The sequence below is a fragment of the Rissa tridactyla genome, chromosome 2 (genome assembly GCF_028500815.1).
Source record: "Rissa tridactyla isolate bRisTri1 chromosome 2, bRisTri1.patW.cur.20221130, whole genome shotgun sequence".
Taxonomy (NCBI): Eukaryota; Metazoa; Chordata; class Aves; order Charadriiformes; family Laridae; genus Rissa; species Rissa tridactyla.
The window spans coordinates 162,349,369-162,368,067 of NC_071467.1; the positions used below are offsets into that span (position 1 = coordinate 162,349,369).

At 45.7% G+C, this 18,699-nt stretch overlaps 1 protein-coding gene across 1 annotated transcript in view; it reads right to left on the reverse strand.

The window, feature by feature from the left end:
• OXSR1 (oxidative stress responsive kinase 1) overlaps positions 1-16,363 on the reverse strand; it is a 94,753-nt gene extending 78,390 nt beyond the window's left edge. The window contains exon 1 of the mRNA XM_054190694.1: positions 16,061-16,363. Within this exon, the coding sequence (XP_054046669.1) occupies positions 16,061-16,130 (70 nt within the window). The 5' untranslated portion in view covers positions 16,131-16,363. The remainder of the gene's footprint in view (positions 1-16,060) is intronic.
• Positions 16,364-18,699: the final 2,336 nt, after the last annotated feature.

Sequence of the window (18,699 nt, forward strand, 5' to 3'; positions counted from 1 at the left end):
CAAGGGCAGTTTGTGCTAGGGTGGCACAACTTAGACAACCCAGCTCTCCCAGCAGACACAGATCTGCTGCGTTCAGAGCCGACTGCAGTCCCTGGCGCTGCTCAGCTGCAAGGCTGTGGGCAGCACTGGGTTAACATTCTTGGGCTCAGTTGATGGTCGCTCCCCACCCCAAGACACTCCGATCAAGGTCAGTGCTGAGGCTCTTCCCTCAGCCTCCGTCAAGATCAGCTTTCGGAGAAATTGCTCCCTAGTTAATCTCTTCCCAGCATAACAGCTTAGCAAAACAATGAAAACTGGGCACAGCCAAATGCTTGCTGCTTTATTCCTGAAAAGCAGATCATTTTGCTGAGGGTTGGGGGAGGACGGGGAGGAAAGAGACCCCGAGTGGTATTAGGATCTGTTTAATACCCCCTGCTTTCACCTCTATAGGCTCAGATACAATTCCAACCCTTAGCACAGCAGCTGCAAAATTCCTGCATAAAAGGGTCACGACCTACTTTAGGAAACACTGCCTAAGGAGGAAAACATACCCTTTCTAACCCTTGCTTCTTTCATGTTTTCTATGATTAAATGGTTCTTTCTGAAATAAAACCAACCTCTGGAAAGGCTGAAAACAACCCAAACCAAAAAGTCTCCAATCACTCAGTTACTTAAGCCTTTTTTCTCAGAGTATCTCCTCTGGTCCTCAGGATCCATGCTCCCTGTACCTTCAGCATCCAGAGCTCCAGCCTGAACTTCTCAAGTTGAGGCAAACTCCCCACAGAAGTCCACCTCCAGCCTTCAAGAGAGGCTGGACGCCATCTCTTCTGCAGTCACTTGCTGTCACATAACTTATATGAAGCTTGTGTGTTTGTTTATTTAAAAAAAAAAAATCCACAAACAAAAAACCCTCCGAAATCTCTGTTAAAGTTAATGGAAACCAGTAATTTCAAGGCTATTTGGAGAACCGGAAAGACAGGGGACTGACCTGAGGACACAGCATGTTCACATACACTTTGTTTCCAAAGATAACTGAATCTCTGCAGCCACATAAGGACATTGCAGCTCTCCCAGTAAGACTGGGATGAATTGCACTGATGCCTCCTCCCAGGCGAATGCAATTGAAGCCAGAGGTCCTTTTGGCAGAAATATCTGCTTAAGCAATGGGAACAGTCATGCCAAATGGTCACAAGACAAACATCAAATCCTGGCTCTGAACAGTATTCCCCCACCACGCGCAACGGCAACTTCAAGCAGCTACATAGAAAGAGCACTCACAAAAAAAAAAACCACAAAGAAAACCCCACCAGTGTTGCCCAAGATTTAAACCCATCCCACTACTGCAAACTGAGTTTCTGGTATCCTGGGAGATGTGAAAACTTCCCTTCAAGGTAACTCAGTTGCTCACAGCTGTTTCAATCAATAGGGGACATCTTCTGTAACAGTCTTGGAGCATCAGTCTTTATCTTAATGTGGTATCAAATCCCCTCCACAGAGGAAACACCCTCTTCCAGGGTCAAATGAATGTTGCAAGCAACTTAGATTGGAAGGAACCTCTGGACATCTCTGGTCTACTCTCCTGCTGAAAGCAGGGCCAAACCCCAAGTTAGATCAGGTTCCTCAGCATCAAAGTCAGTCTAAATTTAAATACATTTAACAGACATTTCTACAAGCTTTTTGGCTGTTCCTGTGTTTGACCACCCACATAGTAAAGCTTTTTTTTCACCTCACTATCTGATCAGATTTCCCTACATTGCTCACAGCTATGGCCTTCCACTATGCACCTCCATAGAGTCCAGTTTCATCTCTTCTACAACTTCCCACTAGATAGCTGAGGACAGCAATAACACCCCCCTTAGCTCACTCTTCTAAGGCTGAAGAAATCCACACCTCCCAAGTCTCCTGCAGTATTAGACCATGAGCAGTTGAACATCTCTGCACAACCCTGCCCTCTCCTTTCCCCATTCCCCAGCATACACACAAGCTCTCTATTTTTAAGCAAGATCTGGAATCTGTCCTCCACTATCTGGAGTGCAGTGCCAGAAAGCCGCTCATGACGCAGGCTCTGTTTATAATTGTGCCCCTGGGTTTTCCTCTTATGAACAATGCACACAAAACACTTCCCTGCAAGGCTGCTCTGGACCAAGCAATAGCTTTCAGTCTCCAGGTATCCAGTTTCAGGTAGGAAAAAAAAAAAAGAAAAAATTCAGAACTATGTTCTGTGGGCTCCGGCACGATCTCTCAAAGGCTTTATCTTACACAACCAAAGAAATCACCTGTTGTGATTAGCTGCAGAAGCAACCAGAAGTACAGTTTGCTTCACTCCACATCTTTCTATGCGATTACACGTCTATCATAACAAGCAGAAGATTCAGCTGATCACACACACACAGGCCGGCCAAGGTCTCTTGGTCAAGGATGTGACATTAACGGCCCTCACTCCAGATCACACAGACAGGACACTCAAAGCCCAGGAGACCTTTAATGTTTCATAACACAGACTCTGTATTCATGCCGGCCACCGCAGGCACAGGGACGGCAAGCTCCATCTCCGGATGCTTCAACTCTTTGACAGCCTCCTGCCAAAGAGCTGTGGGAGCCCTGCTCTGTGGTTACTCACTCCAAGGACAATACAGTAATAAAAACAAAAAGCTACAAGACTGGGAATAGAATTTCTTAAGTGTTCTTGCAGAGCACATGGCAGCTACAGATCTAATTAAACCAGAAATTAAACACCAGATTGCAAACTCAGACTGATCTTGCAGTGTTTGGTCCGTTTGTTACAAAGGCAAAGTTATGTCTCTATTTTCTCCACCTCCTTTGAGGTTTCTGGTGAGAAGAGAGTCCTCTCGCAAAGAATGAGCCTCTTCTGAAAACAAGTTAGCAAAAAAGCCTACTCTTAAATTTGTAACCAGCTCAGTACAGGGTGGGAATGCTGCTTTACCCATGCAGGATCTGGTAAGAAGAGTCCACTGGTGTCAAAAGTCTTCCTCACACAAGCCTGACGATTCAGGAAGAGTGCAGTAAGGCAACGCTAATGGTCCTTCAATACAGTCATAGCTCTTCAAGCCATCTTCCCACTATGTGTCAAATTCCTGATGCAAAATGGAAGATGCGATCCACACTGACAGTTACAGAGAGCATTAATAAAAGCAATGGGAATTCGGAATGGGACTCAGACGTATTCCGAGTACTGACACAGAGAGGACGCAAAAAGTCTGCTCACACAAGGCGAGGAGAAAGCTTTCACAGGAAAGTGTCACCTACTCAGTGCAGTACTGCAGGAAGAGTGTTGCGAATGTTAACGATGCTAGAAGTGAAGTTACAGCCCCAAATCAGCAGGAAGATCACTTGGTTGCTTCTAGCACTGCTCAGAGTGAACCCAAACAGCAAGCCGACTCTGAACGCTGCTGTTAGAAACAGTGCGAGCAGCAGTGAAACCAGTAAAGGCGAATTCAGCCAGTTTTGTTCTGTGCCTGGTTGGAAAACTTCTGGAAACCTAAAGCAACAGCAGAGCAATCCATGGCCAAGATGACAAAAAAAAAAAAGCGCAACACAACCACAATAGTGAGTGGAGTTCCCCTCCAACAGTGACACAGGGAGCGCAGACACATGCCTACCCCCGGGAAGCTCCCAGAGCTGCACCAATACAGCCCACTCACTCCCAGAAATTCCCATCACTTGCTCCTGATAGGGATTTACTATGAATAGTATTTCCCATAGAGAAATAGGGCTTTACAGTCATTTCTCCACAAGCTGAAGGACGACACGTCCACAGTGCAAGATGGCAATACCTGATTTAAAACCCCGGTAGAGGCAGTAAGAGGCCAGGTTTAACTTGGTGCACCCTCTCTCAACTCCAGTCATGCACAACTTGACCTACAGTGGAGGCGAAGAGATACTGAGCAGAAAAGAGGGAAAGAAATACTTGCTAATACAGTGCAGGAAAGAAATAAATCATCTCTTACAACAAAGAAGCATAAGCAAAGCCAGAAAGCAAAAGCAGATTTAACAGAACAGTTGTAAGGAAGCCAGTTTTAAAGCCTATATTGGGGGGTGGGGTGGTGGCGTGTAGGAAAATCAGCAGTCCCCACTGACTATATATCACAGCATAAGTACACAATATATATGAAGACACCTGCACTACGCGTGTGCAGCAGTCCTACAGGCAGGCATTTACAAGAGAGTAGCTACCCTCGTATTTCTGAGGAAGAGTCTTTAAAGAAAGAACAGCTCAACCCTATTTTAAATAAATTATTCTGAAACTTCACATTTCCGTGTGGCCAATGTCAAAATGTCACCCCGCCCTTCAATACAGCCTAACTCACATCATTGAATGCAGCACGTTCATTCCTCTTTCGGGCTCACCTTGAGCACAGCCAAGTGCCACGAATGTTTAGCTGGGTTCAAGCCAAAGGTGACTGTATGAACATTAAGACACAGGGCATGTGCTGGACAACCCATTGAGAAAGGGTGATAATTGGGAGGTATTATGTCCAGGCACAGAATTAAGACTTAAATACAAATTACTTCTATTTCACACCAGCACGTCTGATGACTACAGTCTAGACCTTTTAATGAATGAACTGGAAAGACGAATGGGACAAAGCACAGTTATTACTTGTGAACTCCTATGGTGGTTTTGTTTTGGGTTTTTTTTTTTTTTTCTTCATTTAAATTGCAGGTGTATCTCTTTGTATTGACCTCTGGTCATTTACTCCAGTATAGCCAGAGCTCAAGTAGTTTGCCAATTCTGTGCAAGTTGCGAGGCCACTTATTTCAAACAGTACTCACACACAAGGGATTTGTGTTGTTAAGACTCAATTACATGTTTTACCCAAAGCCCGAGAATCTTTGCTCAGTTGTTTCATGTTAGTACCTGCCGTATCCAACGGACAACTCATATTCCAGCACTAATCCAGCATGTTCAAAGAATTTCAGAAAAAGCAGCAGATTTCTGAAACTCAGCTATCAAATTTGAAATACAGCCAAAATATTTGAACTGCACGTAAACTTGCTGACAGTCAATTATTCACCATCTTGATGAGAGCTCTCGCTGTTGACAACACCACTGAAACCCACGCATTGTGTTCAGAGCTCAGAGGTTTCTGCCCATGTAAGACAATGTCTTGCTCAGAACGCCTAATGCTCCATGTACGGCAGAGAACAGCGATAAACCAGTAAAGATCATACAGTGCTGTCAGCACTTGTTTAGACACGCTTCCCCTCCAGTGGTCCATCAATACAGAATGACATTGTAGACTTATTGCCCAGGTCTTTAATTCAGTTCTCAAACTCGAAAGGAGGAATGCAAACCCATATCCAGTCACTTGTATGAAATCCAATATCATTTTCAGAGCCACCAGCAAGTGATCGGCAATAGCCACGGCTGGGTACATCTCCCCATGGCCCCATCAAACTCCACATTATAAATAAATGACTCTGATTTCTAAGCTATAGAGAAATCTAGCTGTTGTAAACCGCACAACTCAATGCCAAGGTTTCTGCAGAAAGGAAGGGGAGTCTTATGGAAAGTTTCACTCCACCCCATGCCGCATTGTTCTCTCAAAACTCTTTCGATATCTCTTAGGGCCTGAACACAGAAAAACGTCATCTGTTTTCCCACCTTCAGCAAACATTCAGGTTGGGAATCCTTACAGACTAAGCACAGAAGTGACAGCTTTGGGGAGAAAACGGTCAGCCTGTCAGTATAACACAGGCCAGGACTAGAACGGAGGGTGAGGAATAGGGTTGGCCATGCAAAGCATGTCAATAAGAGATCTGACAAAATTGTCACCGGGTCACTTTGCTGTTTGATTTCACCAATGAACTGTTTCACCTACAGTCACCAGTTTACAGTGCACACAGCTGAGCCAGGCTTCCAGCCACCTCCCTACTGCCGAGCGGTGATGAACACTGCAAAGGGCTGCAGTCACCCAGCCGTGGGACTCTGCACTGAAACAGGATGCAAGAAAATACAGGCAAGAGAAAAAGCCACTGGTCACAGATGGTATCAGTGGGGAGAAGGACAGGGGCAAGTATCAGCCCATCTAATATGCTCCCCAACCTTTTCACTGCAAACACCAAAGCATGGAAGAGACATATGGCCAGAAGGTGCTGCTGTGACTGTATGCCTCATCTCCTGCAGCCCCAAATTACTCCAAAGTAGCATATAACCCTATCATACCTTTAAGCAGGTATAATTTAACCCAAAGCCCACCTCAAGAAAAGGACAGAACCACTACTGTCACCCTGATGGTCTGCAAGGAAGAGACCAGAACCTCACCAGAAAATACAAACACCCTCCAGTTGCACAAGGTGCCGAGGTGATTTGGGAACACCTTTGAGACCATTTTCCCCATGGCAGCAACTACACTGTGCTCCGAGGGCCAGTTACACAAGTCCTGTGTGACCTGCCACATTTACTTAAGATGCTAGTAGCATGCCTAAATTAGATTTTCAGTTTGAAACCAATTATATTCATTTGATTTCTTGCCAGCATCTCTGGCTAATTTAAAGGGCAGTGCAGCTATGCAGTGTTAATTCTGCACGATGGAAAGCAGGCTCAAACATCTCATTTCCAAACACAGCAATATTACTGGAGAAGGTTTATCCTTCCCTTTTAATCACTGTCAGTTGCCTTTATGGTATATGCAGCAACGTAAATATCATGCTGGCTGTCATCAGGTATTATCAAGGCTCGAAATACAGCCCCGGTACAGTAGCCAAGCCAGCATTCTCCTTTCTTCCCTCGCAACCTTTATCTCTGAACTCTGTCTCAACTCTAATTGTTAACTGTAGAGGATATTTCATTTGGCCAGGATTCCACTAAACAGAACAATCTGTCTGCATACAGTGCAGATGTTTGATAGTACAGTGGTTATTTTGGGTAAATAAGCTTTTAAGTATCAGATACGTCCTCTCTTGAAGGCTATTATCTTTTCTTTTCAGGGAATAGCTTGATCTAATAAGTCTTTTCTGCGTCTATTACTGTGTTCAGCACACAAGATTAGCCCATGGTTAAAAATTACCTTCTTTAACTAAGAGTAATGAGAACCATCCCAAGCCTTAGGATCCAGACAAACAACTATGCTCAGGCTGCTGGTCCATCAGCTGTTCAAATAAAGATTTGCATCGGTGAGCCGTTCAACAGGAAAAGAGTTCATGCTCAAGACGCTTTTTCCAGTAAAATACAGTTTGCTGGAAGTCAATACCCAGGTATTTCTTAGCTGTTAATACCAAGTTATTTATTAGACAGCACTTGGCATCCTCGATTATAATTTTTACTTTAGTGAAGGGATGGAACTTACAGTGTCAACTTTCAACTTGCGTGGCATGCAACCTCACAAGGTGAGAGACAGAAAGAGGTTAACAAAGAAATGGCACAGGAGGTGAAGTTCTTACAGGTGAGGACATACAAAACATCAAGTTTCCAAAGGATTCGTTTCCCACTTGCAGTTCTTAAGGAATCACAAATCAGACACATTCGTGGCCAACACATTTAAGGTTTGGAGACAGTACAAACGCCAAGCTGCAGCTCTCCCGTGCCTTCAACTGGGAGGTGTCCTTGCAGATACAGCCTGAATGTAAAGCAAGCAGCATAAGAAAAACACCGAGATACAGAGACATGCTATTAAAGAGAAGGCATTGTTAGTTCCCACTGTCGTAGGGAATCCATTAAGCAGCTGTTTCATACAGCGATGACAGGGTCACACAGAGGTTTGAGTGTTTAATAGAACGTGTGCCTGTAATTCCCCCATGCGCCATTTCAAAGACAAGCACTCATTAATTTGGTATAGGGATTATACAATTTGGCATCAGCTATAGCAGGGAACTGGACCCCATGACCCTGGGAGTCCTTTCTAGCTCTGTATCTCAGCTAAGCAAGTGACAGTAGCTTTCCGGTTTTGTTCTGAAAATTGACATAATGAAATCCATCTCTGGGGATTTTGAAGGCAAAGTGTTTACTCTGTGACAAGAAGCATCTTCTTTATGAGTTTTTAAACCATCAAGATAACCTAATATTGCGTTGCCTGCCTGAAGCTGGAGACGGCCTGAAATGCCCGACTGCTGTTTCAGCTGCCCCACTTACCTCAACAGGTACCAGCTCTGAGCACGGACAGCTAATTTTCTTAAGAGAAATATTCTGTAAGTGCTCTCATCCCATAGCCATTAACTTGCTCTCTCACTTTTTCAAATGCCATCATGTTCCACTACTCTCTGCACCATTTCCAAAGCTTCCTTTTCAGAGAGATGGAATGAACTCGGGAGCCCAAGAAAGTGGACTTAGAATCCCCTGAAGACCAAAAATGAGCAAAAGCCTAACTTAAACCCAATCAAAAATGAAAACACACAACCTGTCCAACAGTAACTACAGAGCTTTCATCCAATGTTTAGGAAAACTTCAGTTTTACAAAACATATGTTGAATTGCCACAAGATGCAATAATCTCATGCCCTGACCACAAGCACATAAATACAATTCCACGTTCACAACTAGTTTTTTTAGAACATTTTCCTACCCGACAACACTCTCCCCTCTAACAAACTGCAAAACTTGTCAATTAACTCTGCTCTAAGACAAACAGCAACTTAACTTCTCCCACACAGTAAGCAAGTAGAGGATACCACAGGACACGCCACGTGCTCAGAAGACTCAGAAGGGTACTCAAGGTCAAAATTTCACTCTGCAGTTTTAACTTAATTAACAATTCTGTGGATGGATGAAAAGGAATCGGAGCATCCTCCCACACAGCTTTATTAATAGCAAGGTGCTAGCAGTAAAAAGAGTAAAGTTTGTGCTTAAATTACCATTCATGACTATAAAGCAGTAAAATTTTGGCAAAACACAAGGAGAATTTACTATAGTAAGAGATGATCACTGAAGTATTTCAACTCTCACTATTCTTTAACAGCTGCTTGTACCTTTTCTCTCGAAGATGAATTTACATAGGTTCCTTTCCTACCTGAAGGAAATATCCATTTGGGAGAATGCTATAAAGTCAGTTTAGCATGAAAACAGTGAAATGAAACAAAACAAGAAATTTTTCTCTGCTCCGCCCCCAACTCAGAAGCTCTAAAGACAAAACGGATGGGGCAGAAAATTGAAATTTGGCCAGAAACTAAAACCTTATTCAGAAAAGCTTTTCTGTATCCCCTAAAAAATGCACTTTAATTTGACTGAGTTATACGAGTTTGAGTGTTGTTTCACAAGCATGCAGTACAAGTTGTATAAAACTTTAATGGATGTGTGGAGGGAAGATTTGGCTAATTTGACGATTCAGTGAGAAAGTGAACCAGTGCTGTGAGTTTACTCTGTATTTCATTTATGGATGGGATCTGTGAAGCCTTTAAGACTTGAAGACAGCTGTCCCCTGCGGACTTCGCAGTATGCAGAACCAAAGAGGTCTAAGAAATCCTTGAAAGGCACGTTAGACTCTGGTTTGATAGAGGCTGATACATAAATACATAACCTTTTTTTTTCCTGGGGTGGAATTTCTCTTAATTGCAAGAAAGCCTGTGTTAAGCAGACATTCTGCTTGCAGTGATGCACATCAGGAAACAATGTTCTTCAAGAACCTTGGGAAGTGGTGAAAGTAAGGACTTAGAAAAAAAAGGTTGCTGGATGCTCTAGCTTTTGAGTAGCAGTGAAAAGAAATATTGGATTTTTCCTTTTTGCACTTGGATCACCACAAATCCCTACCTGCTAAGTGATGGGACAACATCATCCGGTAAAAACCAAGCAATATGCAGGCTGTGACAATTAACTTGAGAGCTCCACGCATTAGCAGTGCTTTGAGGCAAACAACGCACCCAGACAACCAAAGGGACCAAACTCACAGCTGACAGAATCCCACACTAAGGTCAATCTCTTCACTTGTATTCATGCACAAGAGGAACACGAGAAATACTGAAGCGGTATCATGGACCTAGTCAGGCACCTGTAACCCTGTTGCTACTTAGCTGTATTTACAATATTTGCTACAGTAATCTTGTTTTACTCAGACCAGTTTGATTTTGTTCTTAGTATGGGCTCCCTTCATCAGCATAGGCATTATTTTGCACATCAGGAGGTACCACATCTCCTCTCATACACCAAGAGCAATGACCTTCTGTCAGCCAGGGACCTAACCCTGTCTCCAAGACCTTCCCACATGACTGCCGGAAAGACAGACGGAGTCTGATGTTCTTTTAGAAATGTCAAGGCTGAACTCCCATAGGTGAAATCACAGGAAACTACAGCAACTTTGAGAGCCAAGTTCTTCATATCTGCATCTCGCTTGTTTGATTTTAAAGGGAGTGCAGGATAATAGGCTAAACTCATCTGGAAAGTCCCAGGATCCTGATATTTCAAGGATTTTGCAATGCCAAATTCCACTGCTCCAACAGCTATTCTTCTACACCCACAAAGCTCTCAAGTCTGTCTCTCCCTATTAAGAAAGTTTAATAACACCAAGTTTACAATCACTCCATTAGCATGTCCACAGCTAAATTTACTGCTACAGAGATTTACAATGGATATCATGCATTTTAGGGGAATTCTTCCAAGAAAATTTGACCAAAATGTAGTTTTTCGCAATACACTAACACAATTAGCAATAAGAACCAATGTTATTGCCCATCAGTTTAAACAGCTCCAACTTTTATTAAAAGATTACATCTCTAGACACTGATTTGGTGGGCAAGCTGCTAACACTCAGAAATAAAATAGAAGCTGCCAAGTTTAAATAGATAAACATTCTGGGGAAGAGTTTATCCTCTCCAAGATTTCATCAGTTGCAGAAGGAACAAGGCTCCCAGGCGTGCATCTGTCAGCCAGCATATACACCCCTCAGGTGTGCTCAAGAGCACAGCACTTCCAAATTTACCAGCACTAGCCAAGATATTTGCATTAAATTGAAATTATTTAAATGGTATTCTTGAGAAATTAAAGCGTTAAACATTAATCAGTCCAGGAACCTACCACACAGAAATCAACCACAGGAGAGCATGAACTACTTCCACATGAAACACCCCATATGTTTTTTTCTTAATACCCCAGAATAGCTGGAAGCAGCAGGAACCATCCCTGTCCTGTCCCATCCCCCCCTCAAATCAGCAGGTAAGGCTTTGATAAAAACCGTTGTTTTCTTTCCGGTCAGCCTCTTTCACCACCACTTGGCTTTGTATGTCCTCAGTCTGCTTCCTTGCGCATTTTATCCTCCTTCCTATCTGAGAGCAAGCAACAGAAACGCTAAACAAAAGACACACGCACAACTAAACACCTTTTGCTTTCACTTCCCAAGAGGTGAAGATCGACTCAATTTCGCCCTACTCTAGTATAGCAATGGTATCAAAAGTCTTAAAGAAATGAGATGTGCCAAGTATTCAAAGGAAAGGTAGCCTGGATGCAGGAGTAACCTGGCTATTCGGTCTCACTCAGGAATACACAAGAAAATATATTTGTCTATGTCCAAGCACTCCAGAAACTGCGATACTCAACATTACCCAACTCCAGTGCCCAAGCAGACCAAGTACTATGAATGACCACCAACATTTTTTTTAAACAGATCTACATTTGCCCAAAGTTAATTTTATACAAGCTTTAACATAATATATAACAACAAAAAGGCTCTTCTACCAACTTTAAGTGGAAAAAGTTTGCACATAAGCACACAAAGCAAGTCTTCAAATGCGTTAACCAGCCTGAATACTGGGAATACGCTGTAGGAATCAATTTTGTTTAGCTAGGCTGGGGGGCGAGTGGGAACCCAGGAGGAAACGCTAAAACAAAACATATGGCATGAAGACTGAAGTCTAAACACTCAATTTAGTTCTTAAGCAGTTATATTTTATAGTGTGTAACGTTTTTCTTGAATGGGTTTTAAATAGATGCCTAATCTGAAACTGGCTGCAGCTAGCACATAAGACTCACCACTCTTCAAAAAAAACTTTGGACAGGACCCTCCCATTCCAGGCTGGGTTTTACATCCAAAGACTTCGGTCGTACCTGGTGAGCACTTATAGGCTGCTCTTTTCCTACTGCAGTGCTTTTTCAATAAATGCGATAACTACACAAGCACAAGATGGATGAACACAGACATTTTGATAAAACTTGGGGAAGCAGAAATCTTAATTCTAAGACTTTCCTTTATACCTGTAAAAGAAAATTTCTCCCACACATGCATACATACGCTCACATGTAGAGCTTGGGAAGAACGTGGCTAGAAATCTAAATATTCAACTCCAAAAGATCAACACGGTCACAGCCAAAGCCCAACTCAAAAGTTACATGAACCGCAGTCATTAAAAAACCTAATCATTCAGTAAACGGTGACTTCAATTTTCAATTTAAGCTTGATTTCTGAGGGGAGAAGAAACTCCCACCACATCTGTTCACACAGCCTGCATTGTCCTCATCGCTATGAAGGAATCTGTCAGGGGAGAAAGGGCACAGGAACAGAGCAAGGGAGGACTCCCACCGCTAATTTATCTTCTGTTTCTGGCACAGGCTGTTCACAGAGAAGAGGATGCTCCTAAATCAAACAGCCACAGCCAGCACAGCTCTCATCTTTCCAAAGAAGTAGCAAAATGAGAATGACCCAGTTCCAACCAACTTCACTACCGCTACCAGCATTTCCAACAGGAATTGTGAGATCCAAGGGAACCCGCATGTGCAGGTACCTGATCAGCACAAGCAACATGAGGTTGAATTTTTTTTTTTTTTTTTCCTCCAAGCTTCAAAAAAGACTGCTGTGATTTATATGCAATCCACGCTTGGAAGACCACCTTCACAACCACCAGCACAGACTACATTTTTTTTAGATGAAAATTTAGATGTCTCCAGATTCTTAGATAGATCTCCAGATATTCACCTGCAAAGACTATCGCTACTCTGGGTACACATTTCATAGAAAAGCTTTATAAATTGCTTCTCCTACCCCACGTCCATTTTATCCTTTTTTGAAATGAAAGTCGGGTTCTGATCCTGAACAAGGTTCCTCGATTCAGTGGAACAGAAGATATTTAACCTACAAAGGCTACTCAGCAGTAACTAACACTAACCAAGCACAACAGACACAGGCATTAATCCATACCTTTATAGTGGCATGAGTCATCCCCAGTGCTGAGTAATCCTTTTTTTTAGTATTAGCCAGAATCAGGAGGGCAGTTTTACAGGAGAAGTTCTCCTTACAGATAGAAAACTTGCTCTTTCAATTCCTGCCCCAAAGTGGTATGGAGCCATCCATATCAAATGAAAGCCATGTATGGCTATTTTCAGGCCAAACGAGCAGAAATTAAGGAATTGGACTACACATGGATCTCCTTTATTCTGATGTGGGAAAAGAGCTGAGCTGGTAATCTACTGAATGTCAGACTCTAAGTGTAAAGAGCAATGTTTTTCATCAGGAAACAAGTTAAATCCTTTAAAAGCACCAGTGCAAGGTTCATCTCTTTCCACCCCAGGACGCCTCTTCCCTGCTGGATAACTACAGAGGTAAAGAGAGCTCAAAAAAAAAAAAAAAACAAACAAACACAAAACCTTGAGGTTTACAGGAGACAAGGCAGTCCAGCTCAGTTAACACAGTGACATTTTGTCCCACAAATCGTATATGTGCTAGGAAACTTGTGTCACATCTCCATCCAGGACGCTGGCAGACACACCAATGTTTGAAAAGAGTAAGGGGGGATGGGAAAGTTAAAAAGAGAAACCATATATTTGCAATATACACATTTCGGTGTACACTCCATCGCAGGCCAGAAAGCCAACACATTCACTGAGCAGGCAACATACAGAAACTCAGTTTACAGAAGGACAGGGAGAAGATACCGAAGAAATTAAATACTTCTTTCCTAATTTCTCCCTAAGTTCTGTCAGTTAACATGAGATGATGACAGATCTCTGCACTCCTCCTCATACTTTGAGGCTGTAGGGTGCACATCTCCAGCAGCAAGTTCTCCTAAGAGCAGAAGTGTATTTACATTCCCTTTTGTTCCCATCCCGCTCTGCTCCTCAGCTACAAAGAGGCAGATTGTCTGTTTGCTCCTATCCTTGGATACTCAAGCTCAAATCCCTGCTTTGCATTACCAGAGCACCCCTCTGTAGGCTCCCAAAGGGAAAAAGCATTTCCTACACACACAAACGAGAAAAAACTTCTTTACGGTGAGGGTGACAGAGCACTGGAACAGGCTGCCCAGGGAGGCTGTGGAGTCCCCTCCTCTGGAGACTTTCAAGACCCGCCTGGATGCGGTCCTGAGTAATGTGCTCTGGGCAATCCTGCTTTAGCAGGGGAGTTGGACTAGATGATCTCTAGAGGTCCCTTCCAACTCTGAAAAATTCCATGAAATTCTGTGAAAATACAGATCCCTTTCCCTGGGAAATGGATGGCATGTTCTCCCCCTTCCTCCCCGCACCTTTACCTCCTGCTCCTCAAAGAGGCTGAACATCATCCTCCCCAAGGCACATTTTCCAAAGGAGGTTTAAAGGATTGATCTATAAGATTACACCTTGTCTTTACAAGGAGTTTGCCTCCTTCCTAAAGTACGGCTGAGCAAAGGGAGAGAACAAAGCCTGATCTCACAGAGCAACAGGGATTTCCAGAAGGACTTCCCCCCCTCCACAGCTTTAGTTCCTTCCTACTTTTAAACAATGCCAAGAATTTAATCTCTTAAAACAGCATTTTCACAAACTCTCCCACCCTCCTTAACAGAAAACAAGTCTCCCCACGAGGCAGAGATGGAAGGCTTGGGCATGATAGTGCTACATCATTTATAAACTTCAAATAAAAGCACTCCGCAAAGATTACTCTAAAAATTAACCTCCTTCCTAAAAGCCTTTGGCCAGGAGCCTGCCCTGCCACCTCCTGCTTTATTCAGTGCCTCCGGAGAGGGAGACGGGAGGCACTGACCTTAGAGTCACCTGTGGCACCACCTCAGATGTGTCACATACTCGCCCTAGAGCAATATATCCCTCAAACACTCACCCCAACAAAATGGTTGAGACAGCCAATAAATCAGTACAGCGGGAGGCCTTTGGTAACTGTGCAGTTTAAAGTCAAGAGACAGTGAGGGGGGGGAAAAAAAAAATCATTTAATGGAGAGAAGGGCTGGGGCCTCGAGCTGTGAGGACAATGAATGAAAATCCACAGCAGCAGCAGAAACCCAGGATAAAAGGCTCATTCGGCAGCACTACAAAACCCTTCATCTCCTGCATGGACCAAAGCAATGCAGGGCTCCGAAACTGCCAAGAGGAGTCGTGCCCCTAAAATGAAAGGGGGTGCCCTGGAAGGAGAGAGGTGTGGGGTTTGCTCCGACACAGCCAGCATGTCCCACTTCGCGGGGTGGCAGGCAGACAGAAGAGCCCCCGCAGTGTGGGCCCTGTCCCACTCTGTCCCCTCAGGCAAGCACGAGGTGAGGAGGGAGACAGGGGCTGGAGATGAGCCCCCTGACAGGGGGGTGCCCCCCATGACTGCTCCAAGCCTCTGCTGGGGGGAGAGCGTGGGGGGGAGTTGACCCACGGCCCCTCTGTGGGTCCCTCACGTGTGTGAGGAGGGGGAGCAGCCCCCTCACACCCACCCAACCCCTCCCTGAGCCCACACACCCCATGGCAGGGGGGCCTGCACCCCAGACACCCGCTTTGGAGTTGAGGGGGGGGGCAGTCGTCCCCCACCACCACCCTCAGTAAAGGGGTCTCCCAGATCTCCACATCCCTCAGGGCTGGGGGGGACAAACCTCCCCTTACATTCTCCCCATAGGCACATCGCTGATGTGTCACACACTCCTTGTGTGTGACAGGACCCCCCTCAGCTGAGGGGGGACAGACAGCCCCCCCACTTCTCTCAGCGGAGAAACACACCCCCTCGGGGCTGGGGGCCGAGACCCCCCCTCACGCCCTCCCCACAAACACATCGCTGCCGGGGGCACACATTCCTTGTGCGTGACAGGACCCCCCTCAGCCGAGGGGGGACAGACCCCCCCACTTCCCTCAGCGAAGACACACACCTCCCTCAGCGAGGGGGTGCCCCACACAAGACCCTCCCCAGCGCCCACAAACGCCGGGCAGGGGTCGAGCCTCCCCGTCCCGCCCCTCCGCCGCCGCTCACCGATGACCTCCTGCAGCTCGTAGTCATCCTTGTTGATGGACCAGGGCAGCGCGCTGGGGTCCTCGGCCATGGCCGCACCGCGCCCGCCGCCCTCCCTCCCGCCCTCCGCGCCGCGAGGGGGAGCGCCACGCAGGAGCGAGGGAGCGGAGAGGCGAGGCGAGGAGCTGCTGCTCCGCACAGCCCGGCCGCCCCGACACCCAGCCGAGCCCCTCGCCGGGCAGCGGCAACCGCGACCCGGCCACCACCTCCGCCGCTACCGCCGGCCAAACTTTGCCTGCTCCCTCCACCTGCCCATGCCCAGAGCGCGCTGACGTCACCTGAGCACGCCGCTGCGCGCACGCCCCGCCCCGCCCGCCACAGAGGGAAGGAGGTAGACGCCGCCTGCCGCCATCTTGAGCGTGGCACCCCGTTGCCGCCGCCACACTATCCCGCTACGGTTTACCCAGATGCCGCCTCCACCGCCGCCTCGAAGGACGGGACGGTGCGACGGGCTGCCGAAAGCGGACGGTGGAGGGGGAGGGAGTCCGTAAGGAGGAGAAAGACAAGGGTGGGGGTGACACACACAAGATGGCGGCCACGCACATCTTCCCCACCCGCAGACAAGAGGCGGGAGGTATTACTGGTTTAAGAGCCGCTGCGGGCTGTGATTGGCTACCGGCTGCCAAATCCGCCGCTCCCATTGGTGGAGAGGCTGTCAATCGCGCCTTCTCTGCATCCAGGGTCCCTTCACCCTGCGGGGCCCACGGTCGGGGCTGGGAGCGGAGGCCGGGTAGAGGCGGGAAGGGGTGGCCGGGCCTGGGCCCGCCATGAGGGGGCTTCAGAGCCTGGCGGGCGGGAGCAGGCCCGCCAGCAGCCCTCCTCCCAGACGTGGTGGCAGCTGCAGCAGCCCTGGGATGTCTCCCTGCTGTGACAGGCACATTGGAACCCACCACATGGAAGGACAGAAAGCGATGGCGTGGCTTTGCCCGGATTTGGTCCAGGAGGAACGTTTCAATCCTGAGGCAAAGAGTACCGAGCCACTGTCTTTCATCTCCGTTTCCTGGCCGGCCGTGGGCCTGCAGTGAGCAGGTGTGGAGCCCGGCCCAGGCGCTTAGGGGATCCACATTCCGTATTTAAAAATAGGTCCCGAGGTTACGATGGGTATGGAGGGATCAGAAGGTCTGGCTTTCTCCTTGCCGCCTCTGAGGGTGAGCAATTCTCCAGTTTCCCAGCTGCTGAATGCATCTGCTTGCTCCATACTGCAATTTCAGCGTTCATGGATTTGTCCAACATCTTTATCCTATGGTTCATGGCTCACAAGTCCATAGCTGGAGCTTCATTGATCTGGATGCATTCAGAATTACATCTGGTGGTCAGTGGCCAAAAAAAAAAAGATTAAGAGAGTGAGGAATATGAGGCTAATTAGTACCTTGAACCCATGAAAGCTGCTGTCTATATATTTAGGTTTAAAGTGTTTGCAGTTTGGGGATCTAGTTTTTTTCTGACAAAAAATAGATAAAACGGTGCATCTCTCAGTATCACCAGGCACGATAGTAACCATCATGAGAGTTAATTGGGAATTTCTGTATCGGGTTTCATTCTTTACTGGTTGCTGTTCTTGTAGCTTGATGTCAGGCACTACTGTGATCACAGAACATCAGTTATACACATTTTTAGCTTATTAGGACAAATTCCTGAGATGCCTCTGATGAACCAGGCTTTGTAGAAGGCCACTGTACCCTGCCAAATGCATGGTGTGACTCCAGTATTTTCCCTTGTGCTACCTAATGCAGGACACTTACTCCTTCCTTCTACTCTTTTTGTGCTACAGAAGCAAGAGGCCGCCAGTCCCATCTAGTTTGCTGCTGTGCAGGCACTCAACAATGATGGTCTCTGTAACGCGGAGCTTCCAACTGAGAAGCTGTTTGTTTTTCCTATGTGTCTGTGTTAAACATTCCTGTGCTAAGCAATTTTTAATATTTGGTAAATATGCTTTAATTACTTTCCAGAACTGTCTCTGTGATCTTTTAACCATGTTATAAAAGGAGATTATATAGCAACTAAAAACAGGTTTTACCCCAGAGCATGCACTTGGGTAGCCAGTGTCATATTTCTGATAGCTAACAGCATGTTAAAAATGGATCTGAGCCAAGCATCAACAACAAAAAGGGACTTATATATGCTTGATTTTACCACAGTGTTTTTAAAGTCAGAACCATATTTTGAATTCTCTTATTTTAGGCTGAAAATCTTCCCCCTGAAGGCAATGCTAAAACTCCCGTTCATTTAGATCAATGGGGCAGGATTAGGCCCACAATGAGCCTTGTTCTTTAAGAGTTACCACAGACTTTGATAGAAATGAAAATTTAAAATGTGCACTGACAAGACCACAAGTGGCCACATGAGCATACAAAGATGAACACTGTGTTTTAGTTTTCCAGCTCAGCAGTGAAAAATGCATTTCCACATTTTTAAACCAAAAAAATCTCTCATTCACATAGAATCGGGTTCCCACAAATTTTCTGTTTTATTTTAAACTAACTCAGCATTTTGGGTCCCTCAAAAGTCAGGCATTGCTCTTGCATTTATTCATTCAGCAGGTTATTTCAACCTGAGTCAGCTGAGGGATGAAAAAATGGAGCTGGCTTCCACAAAGATCT